At 36.3% G+C, this 20,165-nt stretch overlaps 1 protein-coding gene across 1 annotated transcript; it reads right to left on the reverse strand.

Annotated features, from left to right (window-relative positions):
- Nucleotides 1-202: 202 nt before the first annotated feature.
- On the reverse strand, nucleotides 203-19,828 carry LOC112174435 (tuberculostearic acid methyltransferase UfaA1). Its single transcript, XM_040509341.1, has 14 exons — nucleotides 19,647-19,828; nucleotides 19,323-19,425; nucleotides 18,170-18,265; nucleotides 18,035-18,084; nucleotides 17,826-17,949; nucleotides 17,574-17,636; nucleotides 17,398-17,457; nucleotides 17,149-17,310; nucleotides 17,001-17,074; nucleotides 16,827-16,920; nucleotides 16,575-16,711; nucleotides 16,394-16,477; nucleotides 606-711; nucleotides 203-448 (listed from the first exon to the last, which is right to left on the reverse strand). The coding sequence occupies exons 1-14, from the start codon at nucleotides 19,754-19,756 to the stop codon at nucleotides 401-403; spliced, it is 1,311 nt and encodes a 436-aa protein (XP_040365275.1). The 5' UTR covers nucleotides 19,757-19,828; the 3' UTR covers nucleotides 203-400.
- Between the last annotated feature and the right edge of the window lie 337 nt (nucleotides 19,829-20,165).

Genomic DNA, 20,165 nt, shown 5'->3' on the forward strand with positions numbered 1-20,165 from the left:
TGAGAAGGTTGCACGTCAGTATTTTAACAGCGAAAATTGACGGAATAGTGATGGATTGGATCGATTTGATGAAATTGGAGAGTGCAAGGACTTTGCTTATTAAATTAGAAGTGTAGGGACTAAACTGATGAACCCTTAAAAGTACAAGGTAATAAGCAGAATTTAATCATTATTGAAATATTACAGGCAAATAATTCTTTGATGAATTCCATTTATTTGTTTGTTTTTTTATTCAAACTTGAAATCTTGACATATTTGGCAAGCAATCTAAGCAATAACAGATGTCAAACGGATATGTAGATTTAGAATCACTCATTCAAATGGAGCTTTGTTTAATTTTGCGCCTTATTCTTCCTAGTAGTTTATAGTGCATAACCAAATATGCTGAATGGAAACCCTTCTATGGATTGTTGAACGTGAGAGGATTACCAGGACGTGAAAACACAATCTGCATCAAATCAATAACTTATATTGGGTATGACTAAGGCACATGTAATACTTAAAAAATCACAGTAAATTATTGTATATACGTTTATATTGTCATGCAAGATTAAGTGTATATATAGTCAAAACAGATTTTGAAATGTGTGGAGTATAAAAGTCACCTGGCAATCTCTAAGTGTATATGACTTGAAACCAGCAGCACAATAATCAAAATAATATTCCCATGTCCGAATGAAATTTTCATTGAATCCAAGAGCGAGTATTTCGCTATAAACACCAAAGATAAATTGCACTGTATTAAAAGCTGAAAGCGCAGCAGTCATAAGTATTATATTCCATTTTATTTCATTTGATATATATGTAAATGAAGACTTTTATTAGAGAATATGTTCAATGAAAAGCAATAAACAAAGAGCAATAGTGAGCTTAATTAATTAATAAGTAGGGAGTTCCATGTTCAAACAAGAAAGTTAAAATGGAAAATTTATGCCAATTTCTTCTATCCTTTTTAGTTCATATATAAACCTGAGAGTATATGCTGCATATCATAATAAACAGTTCATGTCATGGTTCTCAAGAACCTAATTATACATAGAATGTTTATTTTATATTTTACACAGACTACAGACAAAACTATCTTCTTAACTTGTCGACTCTCTAAGAAATTTTTTCTCCAAAATCTTAGTGTTTGATTATAATGAATTGTAATGTTTTTCAAGTGCTCCACACTGTGAAATGAAATTATCATAATTTTAAAATAAAAACACTATAATAAAAAGTTGGACCTAGTTATGATCAAGATTGTTCTCATCTCATCATAACAGACTATACCAAATTCTGGAAGCAGCCATGATTGATGTTACCCTACTGAATGAAGGTAAACATCCACAAGGAATTATATATTCCTTTATTAAGTGGCCTATACTCTTCATAATGTTTATTCAGTATTGATATGAACTAAAGAAAGACCAATAAGCCTTAACGGTTCATCCAATTAATTTTATGAACTAAGGAAAGACCAATTAGCCTTGACTATCAACAATATATTAGATGTAATAATTTATAAGACTAGAGTTGATATAATGATCAATATAATTGAACAACTTCAAGATTGATCAAAACAATATGTTGATATTGCCACCGGGAGCAACTAGCGGCGATATAGAGGACATCTATATGCTTGGCTTTCCACGTATGGTTTACCAAGTTTTTAGTGATGTTTCTTTGGATCCTATTGCTGCAAAGATTCACAATGGCTTTCTCAGTTACATTGGAAAGTGTGAATCACACTAACAGTATAATATACTCATCTGCAGAATAAATTCCCTTTACATTAGCAAGGATATATATGGAAGTGATTCGTCCAAAGAACTTGAATTTGACAATAATGCTTTCAAGCACATATAAAGAGTTCCAAGACTTGGTGATTATGTTGGATAAACTGCTCATCTTTGAAGATCTGTTGTATTATTGCCTTCAATGATTTCTATTGAAATTATGTAGTATAAATTATTTTTCACTGAAAATATGTTTGTACTTATTAAAAATTCTTTCCCGTTAAAGGAAACCCGAATTATGTGTGCTTAGTCCAAACATGATTACTTGTTCTAGTTATAATAAGAGAGAATATTCTAGATCTCCTAATCCGTATTTAATTAGGATTCCTTGTACCCCAAGATATTATACTAAAGAGGCTCCTATTATTAATGAAAGCATTATGGTATTCTCCCAAATTCTCGTCCTTAAACAAGTTATCAACACAAAACCTAACTGTGAACCAAAAGTCAAAGCCCTAGAAAATTGAAAAATCCCAAAATCTGCCGTGTTAGCCTCGCAAACCACCCCCCCCCCCGGGGCACATTGCTGGCCTTCCAGCACCCTTGGCGCACCCCTGTGCCTGCCCAGCCTCCCCTACGCGCCCTTGGGCTGCATACCAAAGTGCCCTTGCGCTGTTTTACTTAGCCAGCTAGCCTCTCTAGCATGCACCTACCGCTAGCATCAATGCACCCCTAACTACCTGCACCTCCAACGTACGCTGCTAGCTAGCCTCGCAAACGCCAACAGCAGCTGGCATCACCAGCCCTAGCATCAGCGCCCCTACCCCACACCGGTTAGCCTTGCTACGCTCAACCTCCGTACTAGATAACTTCACAAGCGACTTTTCAAGGTAAACGTTTCTAAAAGTTGCTTCTTTTGTTTAAATTCCTCCTTTCTTGCACTCAGAGATTCTAATATCCCTTCATGTACCTCTCACATTTCTTGTAACATAAGATTGAGCCGAACTATGGGGGTTCGTGCTATCTCCGAGCATTTGGCTCGTTGAAAATACTTTTACGGTCGATCACTACATCACTATTTTGATCTAATCTAATATCTCTTGAAAATCAAATTTCTTGGTAGAAAATTTCACTCAGAAATTCATACTATTTTGGTGGTTAACTTTTATGCTCCGAAATTAACTCTTTTCTTGTTTTCCCTTTTTCAGGATGTCCAACTTGAACAAGCATGATTTCGCTCCATTGGGAACAACTGGCATCAGATATCACAAGTGTATTTGTGATGTCAGACAATACCTCAAAACCCAAGGGATCCTACCTGTGATCCAAGAACACATCACTGATGTGCTTACCCAAACTGCTATTAATGCTTTGAAAACAAATTCTGTCAAAGCCATCATTATGATAACAAGTCATGTGGACGAGTCTTTTTAGTTCGAGTACATGAATGAAGAAGACGCCAGAAGGCTGTGGATTTCACTCAAAGGGTGCTTTGGGAATCTTCGTGACTCCCTGTTTTCAGATTTAGAAGTAAGATGGCATAATCTTCAATTCTATGATTTCAAGTCTATCCTTGAGTACAATTCAGAAGCCCTACTATCAAACCTTTGATGGAATTCTATGATAAAGACATCACAGACGTTATGTTGGATTGAGAGAACTCTCTCCCTGTCTCTGCATTGATGGTTGCTAAGAACTATTGTATTGAAGTTAATGGAAGACGGATCCCTAGGTTTCATGAGCTCATTGGAACTATTTCTGTTGCTGAAAAGCACGACAACATCCTTGCAAGCGAAGTCATTGGAATTATAATTTGTGACCCGTGGGAACTAAACCCATTCCAGAGACTAATTATAATGGTGCCTTGAAGGAGGATGTCGCAAGCAAAATCCAAAACCTAAGGATCAATTTGGACACTTTAGTCTATATAACGCTCTGCTCAGGAAGGTACCTCCTAGAATAAGCGGACAATGAGTTGAGGAGGCCGCTGTGGGAAGAGAGAAGCCGCCCTACTAGGGCACGCGCCTCAATCAAGGGAGTTTGATGTGGAGCGTCCAGTCATTGGGCCTATATTTATAGAGCATTAGAAGGTCTCACCACCGCATACAAAGTGTATCACGAAGCAAGAAAAGTTCACACTGTGGAGCATCATGACCAAGATGTCAAGCAGCGGGTTGAAGACTTCAAATATGGCGATGATGAAGAAACTGCTGATTTTGTTTAAAGTCTTTTTATTTTCCAAGATTGATTGTATTAGGGACTTGTCATTTTTTTAGTAGATGCCTTGGGTTTTAACTTTTCTTTAACTAGGCTCATCCAAAATGGATGCGATGTCTAGGCAAGAGTTAGAGAGAGAAGCATTTTAAAGTGAGCATTGCTCTACCAAAATCTCTCATCTTCTTACCTGGTCGTGTTCATATTGGAGTCACCGAAAGAAGTTAGGCGACAACCATTATTTGCTTGAGCTAGTTTTTGGCATTAGCTAGTTTTGGATTAGATTTTTCTATGGTTAGAAACTTTTGATGTAATGGTTGGCTTTATGTAAAATTTTGAGTTCTTTCATATCGACTCTATTTTAATTCTCAGCTCTTTATTTTAGGAATGGTCCAGAGAACTTCATTGTATTGCAGACAGCGCAACTACACACACAATTTTCCGCCATAGGCAAGTGTTTTTGGAGATGTTGTGTACACATTCCTCTGTGACTACAATGGCAGGATTATCGAGTTTGGTTCAAGGATGTGGGATGACCCAATTCCTCGTGCCTAATGGCACCTTGATCAATGTCGCAGAAACTCTGTACGCTCCTAGGGAAAATTAGAATTTATTGAGCTTTAAAGATATTCGAGCCAACAGATTTTATACGAAAACATGAGAACATAAATGAGTTTGTTTGCATCACTAGAAATGATTGAGGATGAAAGTGCATCTTAGAGGAACTTATGTACCTCTCTAATGGACTATATGTCATCACTATTCGAGCCATTAAATCCAATAATGTAATAATAGATGATATCTTGGATTCAGGCACATATTGCCTTTGGCATGATAGGTCAAGTCATCCTAGTCACAATATGGTGCTCCTATATTAAAGACTTCACACAGACATCATTTCTTTTGATTAACAAGAAGTAAGAATCAAAAATTATTCACGGACCACGTGGGATCGCTACCATCGTACCTGGTGTCCACCGCCTACAAGTTGTCAATGCTGTTTAGCTTGATGACACCAGTAGTAGCACCATCCTCTCCTATTTTTCTTCCAAAGCCACTTCTAGTGCCCCAGTCTAACCAAAATCCTCATTTGTTGCCTATACTGCCCCTTGCTCATTTTGCAAAGCTTGTTTCTTTGAAAAATTTGGACTGAGACTGTCCTATGTAAATGATACAAAAGTCCTTGTTCCGTTCTTACATAGAATTCAAGGGGATATCTATAGACCTCATCAGACCTTTTAGATGCTTTATGGTATTGCTTGACACATCAACATGCTGGTCATATGTCTCGCTTCTGTCCACTTGTAATGCTACTTATGCTAAACTCCTAGCATAGATCATTCATCTACGGGCTCACTACTCGGATCATCCTACTATAGTCAATACGACTTGACAATGATGGAGAGTTTACATCGTAGACTTTGGATGATTATTGCATGGCCTTGGAGATTGATGTTGAGCATCCAGCTTCCCATGTGCACACCCAAAATAGTCCTGTGGAAGCCGCCACTAAATGACTTCAAATGGTAGCGCGGACTTGGTAATGCGCACAAAACTCCCTTTTTCAGCTTGAGGTTATGCAATATGATAAGCTCATAAATGTACGTGATTTTGTATTGATTTCTTCATGTTTTCTTAGCTAGTTTTCCATCTATTTGAGTCATTTACTTTATTTTTATGTTTTGTAGGTGTTATGGAGCAAAGTAGAGGAAAGGAAGCTAAATCAGTAAATCTACCTGTGCAGATCAGTCAACTTCGACATGAAACTGAGAGCAGTTCAGAATGAACTAGACAGTGAGCTTTATATGCTTGGAAAGCCTTGGATGTCGAGTTTCCAGAACTTTTAACGGTTCATTTATATCATTTTTCTACAAGAAGTTATGGCCGATTTAGTACAGCAAGGTCGGGCAGTCCGAGAATCTGACACTTTGACGGAAATCCATGATTTGAGGCCCGAATTCCTTTTAGAGCCCACCGACGAGTATTAACTGAATATCTCTATTCATTAGAGATATATGACATATTTTTATGGGTGAAAATTATTAAGAATCTTAGAGGAGAAGCTACTTGAATCCTAAAAGGAAAAGAAGTGAAAATCTCTTGGAGTTAAAAAAAAAGAAGGGACGTCTACTGGGACGTACGTTTGGCCGCACAAGAGAAAAGAAGAACGGCATCCTTTCTGCCATCATCCAGCCGCCATCTCTTCCTCTTCCTTCTTCTAGTTTTTGTTTTCTTCATGACTATGTCTAGCTAAATACTTTTGTAGCTAGGGGCGATTTCAAAGCCCCAAACATGTTCAATTCATATTGAAGACAATTCAGTTTTTGGTTTTCTATATTATCAATTGAGTGTTTGTTTCACCGTGTCTACAAGATGAATCTTTGCTTGTTTGTTTAGGTGCGCAACTAAATGAATAGTTTAGGGTTCTAATGTTAGGAGTAACACTAGATTCGTATATGTCGTGTGTTGATTCCAATGGAGTAGCAAAATGTTTTCTTGAATTACATGTGACTCAAACCCTAGGTTTAGCAAGACTACCAACGTACTTGTGACCCTAGATTTATCCAAACCCTTTTCTTGCTTAATGATTTTGATATGTTAAACTTAGCGAGCTTGTGTCTAAGTTGCATAATCGGAAATAGATTAAGTGGTGAGCTTGTATTCACTTAACGAGGAACTAAGAAAGGGTAATGGGTTAATTCGAGCTTGTGAGTTAACTTCGGGTAAATTCAATTGAGAATTAGGATTCCATAACTGAGCTTTAATATGATTGAGTGTGTTTGGTGGTGGAGAATGAGTTCTTAGCTTTGTTTCTGTCAATAGTTTTAAAGTTATAAAATCTGTTTCTGCTTTGTTATCTTACTGTGTTCAGTTTTACGTGAATTATTTCATATATCAAATCAACTCCGATTGTTCTGAAATTTTGTATGCGTGTTAATAAATGTGTCTTTAGTATCCTGTAAAATTTATAGAAAATTACATTGAGTCTAGGTTAGTTAAATAATTTATTTTCGTTAACTGTTCAGTAGCATAGTTTAGGGTAGTTTGTGACATTTGATTAGCAGTTTAGGAACAATCTTCAGCGGGTAATGACCCTTGCTTGATCACTATATTACCAACGATGATATTTGAGTGCAAGGTTTAAGTGGTGCATCTTTTAAGACGTACCAATTTTTGGCGCCGTTGCCGGGGATTGTTTTCCTTAATTGCTAATCTGTTTTTTTTTTTTTTTTTTTTGTGTTTTTCAATTTGTAATATACTAACTCAGTTTTTGTTTTGTTTTGTTTGCGGACTGCAATACCAAGGTTATTTTGAGCAATCTACTATAATGTGGGAGGATCCCAACTCAAGTATTTACAACAATGGTTGGACTAATGCTAACTCTTCATGGAATAATCAGGAAGCGTTCAACTCATGGCAGCCTTATCAAGTCCCTATGTATAATCCTTATCATCATGATATTGATTCATTCATGTGGCCGTCATACCAAGAGCAAGCACCAGTCCTCTTGGTTGATCCAATAAAGCCCTCCCTTGAGGCAATTGTACAAGCAGTTGCGAAAAGTGCGGAAGAATCATCAAGGAATATGGACAAAGCCGTGGAGAATATTGAGCGACATATCCAGCAAATTATTAATTCTTTGAACCAAGAAACAGAGGAGAGGGAAACACAATGTTGGGTTCAAGAGTCATATCATGAGGTGTTGACGAGTGAGGAAGAAGATTGGGCAGAAGCTAATGAGCCTTTGGAGGCCAAGGTACTTATGGAGTGCCCTCCTACACTTACTACAACTTTAGGGCAGTCCCTTGAAGTCACAGCCTTACCTCAACCTCATAATGTATTCCATAAGTCAATTTTGGATGAGGATGAGGATACAGATTTGGATGAGCCCTATGAAAAGAAACTTGAGGTTGGGACGTGTGAGGATTATGTGTCACACCATACAACCGAGCTTGAAGCATATGAAGATAGTGATATTAAAGAGTCCTTGACAAACGAGGAATTTTACATTAAAGAAAGTAAGGTTCAACTTCATGCGAATGAGTACCAAGTGCAGGAAGCAATCATCATAGCTCATAAAGATCAAGAATACAAGGATGACATGGAGGATTGCTTAGAAGAGAAGTCCAGCAAATCTCCTATAGATGGGCCTCTAATTCTATCACATGCCCGACCACCTGACCATTACTTGCCACATTCGAGCTTTACATTTGTTCCCTCTATACAAGAAACTCTTGAGTTTGTTGATCATGTGGAGATGGTGATAGTTGAATATCCCAATTCTGATAAGAAGATTCTTTTGGCCGTGCTTGAGGGACATAAGAAGAGAATGAGACAATGGAAGAAGAGAAAGAAAATGAGAAAGTTGAAATCCTACCTTTCCATTGTTACCAAGGAGCACAAGTTGCTTAAAAGGGATCACCTAGCATCTTTGAAAAAGGTCAAGCATCTCATGGAACCAAGACCAAAACCTCCTGATTACTCTTAAAGAATTGGCCCGGCTGTCAGGCTGAGGACGTTAAACCAAGCGCTTCTTGGGAGGCAACCCAATGAATGAAGGAGGAAAATTGCGGTCTCATAGTTGAGAAAGATTTAGAGGAGTCACTTTTTATCAAACCAGTTTTTCTGACGCCCAGATTTCAGTCCACTTTGAACAGATGTCGTTCACAGCTCCTTTGAAACCAACAGACGTACTATATATGGATCAAAAGCCCCAGGTGTCTATTTTCTAATGGCTTTGGCAGATCCAAATTTCAAGTTTCACAGCGTCTGCAGTTTCCAGTTGAGTACAAGAGGGTCAGAACAGAGAAGCAGAAAACTGGGCATCAGAGCCACATAAAGTGCAAAACAGGGGATACTTCCCGGGGTCCAAATGAGACAAACCTTATATGGATTTAAAGCCCCAGATGTCTACTTTATTCCTACCAAAGGGTTTCTGAATGTGACCCCTGTAACTTCCGGTATTCATGTTTGAATGGATGAAGGTCATTCTGTCAGCATTTTGCCAGTTTTCTGTAATTTTTTTTTGCTAACTTTGCAGGTCTCTAGTTCCTACATCCCTTGGAGTTGGAATGCGTGCCACATATGTATGGAAAGCCCTGACTATGAACATTCATCTCCAAGTGGAACCTTTGGATTCCGGTTCTTACTGGATGAGCTATGAACCTCGGAAGTAGGGCTGCTGCAAGGTTTTAGCTGAAATCAGTTTTTGAAAAGTGATGTTTCCTATTGACTTTGAGCATTATTGGAGTATCTTTGGAGGGCATTTGGCATAGAGCTTGCCCTAGACTTATAGCCTTGAGGTTGATATCCAAAGATCATTAGCATTGGGAGGTCTACAAGAGGGAGCATTCTCTACTCTTCTTAACTATTTTGTTTTTGTTGTGTTTTCTCTTTCCTTCTATACTTAACTATATCATTGCATGATTATATCTAGATCAAACATTGAGGACAATGCTTAGTTTAAGTGTGGGGGGAAGGAATTTGAAACTTTTTGTTATTTTCAATCAAAAAAAAAAAAAAAACAAATGAAAAAAGAATTAAAGGAAAAAAAAAGAGTCTAGTTCTTAGGTTTTTTTTTTCTGTTGAGTCTTTAGGGTTCTTCCAAACTCTATGATGAGCATGAACTTTTTACGGATTTATATTTTGGTCACAAAAGGATTGCAGGCATGTGTTAGATTCTTGATTTCAAATAATTGTTAATAGATTTTGATGATTATTGTGCTTGATTTATATACATTGATGGTTGGATTAATGTAACACTTGAGAATTGATGGATGCATGCTATGCCATGTTAAACTTGATTTAAACCCTTGTGAGCTTTTGATCCTGTATATGTGCTATTTCTTTTCTGAGTGCTTAGTGTAGAATCATCTTATTTTCTTGACGAGGATTTTGCATGATCTCATCTTTTATTCATCTTGGTTGAGACTCGGATTCGACTTGCATATTTTATAAGGACAAATGCTAGAACTTGCCCCAAAGCCTCTTGAAGCGTATGGTTGAATTGCATGATGGATGGGAAGGGATAAAGGCACTAGGATTACCATCATAGCCAAATTAACTTGTGCCTCTTTTACGCACACAAGATGTGCAATCCCCTAGTTAACCCCCTTGAGCCTACATTAAGCCTTTTTCTTTCATCACCCACAAATTCCTTAACCCTGAGCTTAGTATAGATGTATCATTACCCTATCCTAAGGAATTAGTGGAGCAAATATTTTTAGAGATATATTTATGTTCGAGGTACTTTTGTAAGCAAGTGTGGGGGTAAGACTTGTCCATAAAAAAAAAATATATATGTATGCCGAAAAAGAAAAAAAATATGAAGAAAAAAATAAGAATACGGCAAAAGAGAAAGAAAAAAAGTGTGTATGGATTTTAGTCCCCCTTTGTGAATAAGGAGTTTATTTTGAGTTGAAGGCATGTTCAAGAAAATTTGGCCTTTGTCCTATTTCACAAATATTAGAAGAAAGGTTTAGAATGAAGCAAAGGCCCAAGAAGATGACATCTAGCCTTGAAAAATAATTGCTTGCTTCATGTGTTTGAAGATTGATTATCTTGAGGAGTTTCAAGATTTTGTTATCTCTTATGTTCTTCTAGTGCTCCACTAGGTTCGTTAGGATCTTTGAATTTTCCTTCCTTTTCTTTCTTTTAACCTTAACCCTTGGCCCCATTACAACCCTGAATAAAGACCTTGTTGATCTTTGAAGTTGTGCATTCGATTTGTGGAGACTTGTGTGGAGGGGTGAGCATATGGTGTCACTGGCCTTTCGTTCGAGTCTTGGCGTTCCAATCATGGGATCATATGTAAAAAAAATTCAGAAAAAGCCTTTCTTTCTTATTATTATATGTGAGCTATTTGTTTGTCTTATTACATCATTCCTCTCACATATAACTTGAGCGAAATATATGCTTATACATCAAGTCAGAAAATCATGAGTGAAAAGAAATTGAGAGCATCTTTGTGAGAAATTGAGTTGACGCGTGTTTGACCCATGAATAAGTTGGTTCTCCTTTGTTGCACTAGTTTGATTGTTCATGTATTATAACTTTAGCACTATGGTTATCAAAATAAATTAGCTCTCAAGTGAAATTGTGAATTTTGATATGTGACTGCTTGAATTTTGTTGACCATGCTAGTGGGCATTATAATTTCTCTGAGATGTTTGGATGACATTAGGTCCGTGTCCTTTGTTATAGTAGTTAGTTTCTTTTGTTTTGCTCGAGGACTAGCAAAAGTTAAGTGTGGGGGAATTTGATAAGCTCATAAATGTACGTGATTTTGTATTGATTTCTTCATGTTTTCTTAGCTAGTTTTCCATCTATTTGAGTCATTTACTTTATTTTTATGTTTTGTAGGTGTTATGGAGCAAAGTAGAGGAAAGGAAGCTAAATCAGTAAATCTACCTGTGCAGATCAGTCAACTTCGACATGAAACTGAGAGCAGTTCAGAATGAACTAGACAGTGAGCTTTATATGCTTGGAAAGCCTTGGATGTCTAGTTTCCAGAACTTTTAACGGTTCATTTATATCATTTTTCTACAAGAAGTTATGGCCGATTTAGTACAGCAAGGTCGGGCAGTCCGAGAATCTGACACTTTGACGGAAATCCATGATTTGAGGCCCGAATTCCTTTTAGAGCCCACCGACGAGTATTAACTGAATATCTCTATTCATTAGAGATATATGACATATTTTTATGGGTGAAAATTATTAAGAATCTTAGAGGAGAAGCTACTTGAATCCTAAAAGGAAAAGCAGTGAAAATCTCTTGGAGTTAAAAAAAAAAGAAGGGACGTCTACTGGGACGTACGTTTGGCCGCACAAGAGAAAAGAAGAACGGCATCCTTTCTGCCATCATCCAGCCGCCATCTCTTCCTCTTCCTTCTTCTAGTTTTTGTTTTCTTCATGACTATGTCTAGCTAAATACTTTTGTAGCTAGGGGCGATTTCAAAGCCCCAAACATGTTCAATTCATATTGAAGACAATTCAGTTTTTGGTTTTCTATATTATCAATTGAGTGTTTGTTTCACCGTGTCTACAAGATGAATCTTTGCTTGTTTGTTTAGGTGCGCAACTAAATGAATAGTTTATGGTTCTAATGTTAGGAGTAACACTAGATTCGTATATGTCGTGTGTTGATTCCAATGGAGTAGCAAAATGTTTTCTTGAATTACATGTGACTCAAACCCTAGGTTTAGCAAGACTACCAACGTACTTGTGACCCTAGATTTATCCAAACCCTTTTCTTGCTTAATGATTTTGATATGTTAAACTTAGCGAGCTTGTGTCTAAGTTGCATAATCGGAAATAGATTAAGTGGTGAGCTTGTATTCACTTAACGAGGAACTAAGAAAGGGTAATGGGTTAATTCGAGCTTGTGAGTTAACTTCGGGTAAATTCAATTGAGAATTAGGATTCCATAACTGAGCTTTAATATGATTGAGTGTGTTTGGTGGTGGAGAATGAGTTCTTAGCTTTGTTTCTGTCAATAGTTTTAAAGTTATAAAATCTGTTTCTGCTTTGTTATCTTACTGTGTTCAGTTTTACGTGAATTATTTCATATATCAAATCAACTCCGATTGTTCTGAAATTTTGTATGCGTGTTAATAAATGTGTCTTTAGTATCCTGTAAAATTTATAGAAAATTACATTGAGTCTAGGTTAGTTAAATAATTTATTTTCGTTAACTGTTCAGTAGCATAGTTTAGGGTAGTTTGTGACATTTGATTAGCAGTTTAGGAACAATCTTCAGCGGGTAATGACCCTTGCTTGATCACTATATTACCAACGATGATATTTGAGTGCAAGGTTTAAGTGGTGCATCTTTTAAGACGTACCACAATATTGCATGCGGCTATGCTTATTCGTCTACGACCCACCACCATTCAATTTTTTTATGCATTATAGCTAGTGACTGGGTACAAATCTGACATCTCGTACTTATGCATATTTGGATGCGCGGTTTATGTGCCAATTGTACTGACATAGCGCACCAAGATAGGTCATCAAAGATGAATGGGCATATATGTTGGATTTGAAGGTCCAACAATCATCCGCTACTTAGACCCTTGACAGGCAGTCTCTTGATAGCTTGTTTTGCAGATAGTCACTTCGATGAGGCAATCTTCCCTTCATTAGGGGAAGATAACAACGTCAACGTTCAACAGGAATGATAGGAGTTGTTATGGTCTATCCCTACCTTGTTTCATCTCGATCCCCATACCACACAATCTGAAGTGCAAAGGATTATTGAACTTCAAAATGTAGCAGATGCTTTACCTGATATGTTTTCTGAAATTGCTAAAGTGATGAGATCACAAATACTTGCTATAAATGTGCTTGGAAGGATAGACATCCTTAATACAGAACATACCCTTGAGGTATTAAGGGATGGAGTCGCCGCCCTTAGTGGTGGTGATTTGGCATCACAGGCCACAACCCTCACAAGGAATCATGGGAGGCCGCCAAGTTTGAAAGATTCTTACCCTAGAAAGAGAGCGATTTTGGCACAACTCGATCCTCTGATCTTCGACACTCAAAATTCTTTTTATGGGAATGTTCCGAATTATGGTTATGTCCGAGAGACATTGTTGTGGAAGCGTCAACATCAAAATCAACTCCTGAGAATTTAGAGATCTCTATAAACTATACTAGTGTTCATGAGACTTGCGATAGAAAATCCATCATCATTGATGATGTATTCGCTTATTCAATTACACATGAGATCATTGAGTGTGATGACATTGAGCCTCGCTTTGTTGATGAATGCCAATGTAGAGAACATTAGCTCAAATGGATAAATGTGATCCAGGCTTAACTTGATTCACTAACGAAGATGAAGGTTTTCAAGCCGGTGATGCCAACACCTCCTAATATAAATTCTGTTGACATAAATGGGTCTTCAGTAGAAAGCGTGATGAGAAAAATAAGATTGTAGACTCGCCTAGTGGTGGCACAAGGCTTCTCTCAAGGCCCTGAAATTGACTACGAGGAGACATATTCTCCCGTAATGGACGTTATAACGTTCCACTACCTTGTCAGTTTAGTAGTTTCTGAAAAACTGAACATGTAGCTTATAGATGTGGTCACAGCGTATCTTTATGAGGATCTAGATAAAGAAATATATATATATAATATATATATATATATATATATATATATATATATGAAGGTTCCTGATGAACTTTAGTTACCCAAGTCAAGTGGTGGACCACGGAGCACGTTTGCAATAAGGTTGAAACGTTCACTATATTGATTGAAACAATCTGGACGAATGTGGTATAACCGTCTAAGTGACTACTTGATTGGGAAATGATATGTCAATAATAAATTATGCCCATGCATTTTCATTAAGAATACAAGTTCTAAATTTGCTATTGTCGCAGTTTATGTCGATGACATAAACATAATTAGAACCTTTAATGAGTTAAGGGAGAACGCTGAACATTTAAAATCTGAATTTGAGATGAAAAATGTAGTGAGAACACAGTTTTGTTTCGGTTTAGAACTTGAGCACCTTGTTGATGAATTTTTGATTATCCAATCGATCGATACTCGATAGATGCTTAGGCGCTTTAATGAAGATAATGTAAAGCCTATTAGCACTCCCATGGTAGTCCGTAGTCTTGACCTTAAAAATGATCTGTTTCGTCTTAAGGATGATGACGAAGACGTGTTAGAGGCCGAAGTACCCTGCCTAAGAGCAATAGATGCATTATTGTACTTAGCACAATGCACAAGACCAAACATCTCATTTGTTGTAAACTTGTTAGCTAAATATAACTTTATGCCAACGAAGAGATAAACTTGTTAACTTTATTGGACTGGTGTTAAGAATATCTTTCGATACTTAAAAGATACAATAGTTATGAGCTTGTTCTATCCCTATAGAGACAAAATGAAGGATGACATACAAGATGGATTTGGACCCGTCATGCGTTAAAAATGCCGCTAGACGGCGTCTCCCTATGCCTCACCAAAAGTAGAACAATGTTTTGGTAGATTTTGCTGATACCGGGTATCTCTCTGACCCGTATAAAAGTCGTATCCAAACTAGCTATATATTACCATGGGAAACGTCGTGACATCTTGGAGGTCTACAAAACAGACTCTTGTCGCTACATCTTCGAATCATGCAGAGATGCTCTTCATAAAGCAACTCGTGAATATATATGGTTAAGATCTATAATTATGCATATTAAAAGTACTTGTGGTTTGAAGTTTACCGCAGATGAACTATGAGGATAATGCTGCTTGCATTGAACAAATGGAGCAAGGATGACAACACTAAGCATATATCACCTAATAAGTTCTTCTACAACCAGCAACAACAAACTTTCATCAAGATCAAAGTAAATCAAGTTCGATCTGAGAACAATGTAGCAGATTTATTTAATAAGTCTTTGCCCAAATCCACTTTTGAGAAACATGTGAAAAGTATTGCTCACGGAAATTATCCGAACTCCCATGATCGTAGTCATCAGGGGGAGACGTCTACATGTTTGATCTCAAAATGTAAAGAGTGTGTTGTATTATTTTTTGCATTCGACCAAGGTTATTTTTATCCCACTGCGTTTTTGTTACTCGACAGGGTTTTGAACGAGGTAACGTTAGAAGCAACGTTGTTTGGATGGCACAAGGGGAAGTGTTGAAGGAAACCCAAATTATGTGTGCCTGGCCTAAACAAGATTACTTGTGCTATTTGTAATAGGGTAAATTCTTCTAGATCTCCTAATCCATATTTGACTAGGATTCCTTGTACTCCGAAATATTGTACATGTAATCCTCTATATAAAGAGGCCCATATATATTATCAATGAAAGCACCTAAATATTTTCCCAATTCTCTTGTCCTTAAATATTTCCCAATTTATATAGTGATGTAGTTCGTTGTTTTTATTTATCATTATTTTTTTTATCAACTCTTGGTATGACTATTTTCCCATTTAGATTTTGTTGGTACCACTTTTAGATTAGAGAATTAAATTGCATCCTTCTTCTCTGTTTAATTTTGACTCTTATTCCTTTGGAAAATTAGTGCCACTCATTGCTTTGTTGGAATAGCTGGGGCTTAGCTGTTATTCTGTGAGGGTTTGTTTTAGTTATTGCAGATAATAAACCATATTCATGAGGGCAGTACGTTACTCTACTTATGAGGGCAGTTAGGTTTGAATACATTAAACCTTACTTATGAGGGAAGTACGTTTGTTTCTATCTATTTCTTTGTAAGGCTATATAAGCCAACATTCAGCATTTGAATAAACAAGTGAAAATTCTCCCAGATATTGTATTGTGTGAGTGCTAGGTTTAGTCATTTTCCATCTATATATAAACTTAAGAGTATATGCTATACATCATAGATTCATAATATACTTGTGCATGTCAACCTCATTATACATAGAATTCTTATCTATATTGCCATAAGACTAATTATAGAAATGACTATCTTCTTACCTCTGTCTCTCTAAAAAATTATTTCTCCAACATCTTAGTGTTTGGTAATAATGATGATGTCCAATGTTTTCCAAGTGCTCCACACTACAAAATGAAATTCTCACAAGTTAAAAATAAAACATTATAAAAGATGTTGGACCAAATTATGAGATTGTTCTCATCTCATGATAACAGATCATACCAGAGTCTAGAAGAAGCAGCCATGGCTGATGTTAACCTACTTAATGAAAGTAGACATCCACCAGGAAATATATATTCCTTTATGAAGCCTGGACTTCGCCAATACTCATCATAGAGTTCATCCAGTATAGATATGAACTAATTAAGAAAGATCGATCACCATAAGCAATATGTTCGATGCCATCATTTATAGGAGCCAAACTTATTAGTCAGAATAGTTTAGCAACTTGGAGTCAAAATTGTCAAATATTACCTGCAGAACAAGAATCCCATTTTCTGCTAGTAAAGAGTCACAGCAAGAAAAAAACTCATCCACAAATTCATGGCCGACATGTTCTAGCACCTCGCTGAAAAATGCAGCCACTAATCAAGAAATTTTCAAGAGTATAAGTAAAAGGACTCAAGTTGGTAGGGGAAAAGTACTCACCAAATTATGATTCTGTCATATTTGTGGTCAGAAGGCAATTGGCGGTAGTCACACAGAAGAAACTTGATCCGGTCCTATTATCAATTAATTAAATAACAAATCAAGTTACTTGGAATAAATAAATTTTGAAATTTCTAATATTTGATACCTGAAGTCCAGCATCTTTCACTTTTTTTTCAGCAAATTTCAGTTGCTCTTCAGATAGAGTGATGCCAGTGTATCTGCAACCCGTTTGTTTGACTGCTTCAATAGCTAAGGCTCCCCAACCACAACCAATTTCTAGAACCTCATGGTTCTCATCGATTCTAGCCTAGTTTAATTGAAAGAAGAAACACTTTGGAACAGGAGACAAAAACAGAAATCAAACCCTTGACAGAATTCTCAAAACTGAACTCACCTTATCAATGAGAGTAGAGATTTTCCTAAGCTGTGCAGTATTCAGTTCCTCATCTTCTGTCTTAAGAATGACAATTTGATGCACACAAAAAAAAATATAAGTTACATTACAATTAATATATTTTCTTCCATGCAGTGTTTATTGTCGTAAACTGACTAGAAGCTGGTGATTCTGACCTTAAATATTGCAGTGGAATACATCATTGTTTCACCCAAGAACAGCGAAAATAGATCATTACTCTACAACACACAAAAACCAAATAGTGAACTTCTGTGAGCTAAAAAACCAAGCCTCATGCTAGCATGTCATTGAAATAGCTACTAAAGAAGAGTGAAATCTATTCCAATACATACTAAGTGATGATAGAGAGGTTAATCTGTATAAGTAAATCCTATTATTTATATATTCCCATGTCATAAATTGTATACCAAATCATAATGACGAGATATGTTCCTTCGAGCTTGTGTAAGACTATTTTTCCTTAAAGCATGCTGGAAGACATATTTGGCTGTGGCTATAGTAGCTGTGAAAAACACAGGCTGCCACCATCTCCTACATAAAACCAACAACATAATGAAACCGGGATGATTATTATCAGCTATATCAAAATTTGTTTGAGATAATCGAGGCATTACACCTTTTCTTGTTTGATTTTGAGGCATTAAAATCTCCGTTGGCAATGAGAAGCTGGAAGAAGAAACAACAAGGCATAGTTTTATCAAAATCTGCATAATAAGGAGAATGAGATTGCAATATTGTTCAATTATCTTACCATAAAAAGATTTAGAAGACCTCGGTCTTTATCATCAAAAGAAAAGTCTCCACTAATATATGCATCTGCAATGCCTAGATCAGCCTGTGTCATTACCTGTCAAATTAAGGGGGGTGTATTCAATTAAGAGTCTACAAGATTTTTTTGTATTTTAGAAGTCTAAGGGTATTCAACTGAGATTTTAAATAGTCCTTTAAAATCTTGATGTATTCAATTAAGATTTAAAATTATCCATTCAAATCTGCTGATATTCAAAAGTATATGGATTTTTAAAGATTTCATTAAATGCTGGATTTTGGAGGATTTTATAGTTCTTTTTATACATATCATAGCTCAAAAACAATCCAACCACTTCCCAAAAGATTTTGATGGATTCTTTCTCACTCAAAAAATGAAGAACCTCTTCACCAAAATAAATAAATAAATAAAAAGCAGGTCTCAATAGGTGACACTCATCCATTTTGTTTTTTAAACCTATTTTCCCACTATCTTCCTCTGCCTCTGCTCTCATCTAATAATTTTTTATTTTATTTTTATCACTATAGCTCTTGCTAATGAAGCTCATGACTTTCAATGGTATTATTAAGATGATACATACACACATGATTCTTTTGTAAATTAGATATGAAAAAAATTATGTCATTAGTTTACTACTTTATTTTTTGTGTAACATTTTGACTCGTTAGTTTTCTCTTATTGTTCATATATCATTATACACAACATAAAGAATGGGAGATTGTCATATTTTCTTGTCATTGATATAGCATTATAGTTGGATCCATACATCCATTGCTTAATTAAAGAAGAAGAAAAAAAAATAACCTACCAAAAACATCATAAGGATTTGTAAAATCTAAACAAATACTAGTAAATCAATCCATTAAAATCAATCAGAGTCCATATAGAATTTAAACAATCCGTGGATTAAGTAAATCCATGGATTCTAAAAACTCAAACAAAGTCTTTTAAAATCTGAATTGAATACACCCCCCTAAAACTTCTCCTAATCAGTGAAAGTGCATGAGGATTTAATGGTTCATCATATTTACAATAATCCGATATACTGTTTTCTTGAGCTTTAATTAGAAACGTTTTCCTTTTAACTAGAATTCACATTATGAAGTGTCAAAGTCAGTTAAAAGTATATGCATACTTTCCAGTAGAAGTGAGGACTGTGAACTTTGAGAACGGATTTTAGAGAACAATCCTTTTTGCTTCCCTCAAAGGTGAACACTGTGCCTCCCTCTTCTAATAAGCTGCATACAAAACGACATTTAAAATATACTAATTGTTTTCATATTTGATGAAAACTTATTCCACATGATGCAAAAGAAAAAAAAGTAGAAAAGCAACTGACATAGAAGATAGAAAAAGATAAAACAAGTGGCACATGCAATGCAATTAACAGTAAGCTTGTCACATATATGATCTAAGCTGAGGAAGTAGAATCCATTTCAAGAACATAAGTATTACTCACATTAAACATCCAGAAGATATATAATTTCTAAGAAATCTAGTAACAAATAGGCGTGCCGCTGTTTCGGTCAATGAAAGAGCCATACGTTTTGGGTTGTCCGAAAGAGCCATATGTTTTGGTAGTGATTTTCAGCAATAGAATCAGTCTAAAGGGTCTGCATAGTTTAATAGATTGTGGATTTGGCAACTAATATAATAGTTATTGGGTGCGGCTAAGCCACCCACCGTACTAATTACTTTCTTCACTAAATTGAAAGATTAAAATATCCTAGTAATTTTTTTTTTTTTAAACTAACGAGGATTAGACGATATTAGTCCCTCTGTAGCGATCTGAAAGGGGTGCCTAAGCACCCACACAACCCCGAAGGGGACCACTACAACCGGGGACCCACCGCCCATCCCTCACTAGAAAATGTATTAATAATATGTGGCCGACAGGCCAAAGTACATGAGGTAGGGGACTAGGCCAAAACCACCTCCAAAAAAGAGAGCGACATAAAACTGGGTACTGCACTAGTGG

This window comes from Rosa chinensis, chromosome 6 (assembly GCF_002994745.2).
Source record: "Rosa chinensis cultivar Old Blush chromosome 6, RchiOBHm-V2, whole genome shotgun sequence".
Classification (NCBI taxonomy): Eukaryota; Viridiplantae; Streptophyta; class Magnoliopsida; order Rosales; family Rosaceae; genus Rosa; species Rosa chinensis.

What these genes read in the sequence shown, in the direction of transcription:
- LOC112174435 (XM_040509341.1), bottom strand. Translation starts at nt 19,756, where the DNA reads ATGGCTCTTTCGGACAACCCAAAACGTATGGCTCTTTCATTGACCGAA. An exon ending in ATTCCACTGCAATATTTAAG is followed by an intron (nt 17,458 to 17,573) that starts GTCAGAATCACC and finishes GTCATTCTTAAG; the next exon opens with ACAGAAGATGAGGAACTGAA. An exon ending in TGAAAGATGCTGGACTTCAG is followed by an intron (nt 17,075 to 17,148) that starts GTATCAAATATT and finishes AATTGATAATAG; the next exon opens with GACCGGATCAAGTTTCTTCT.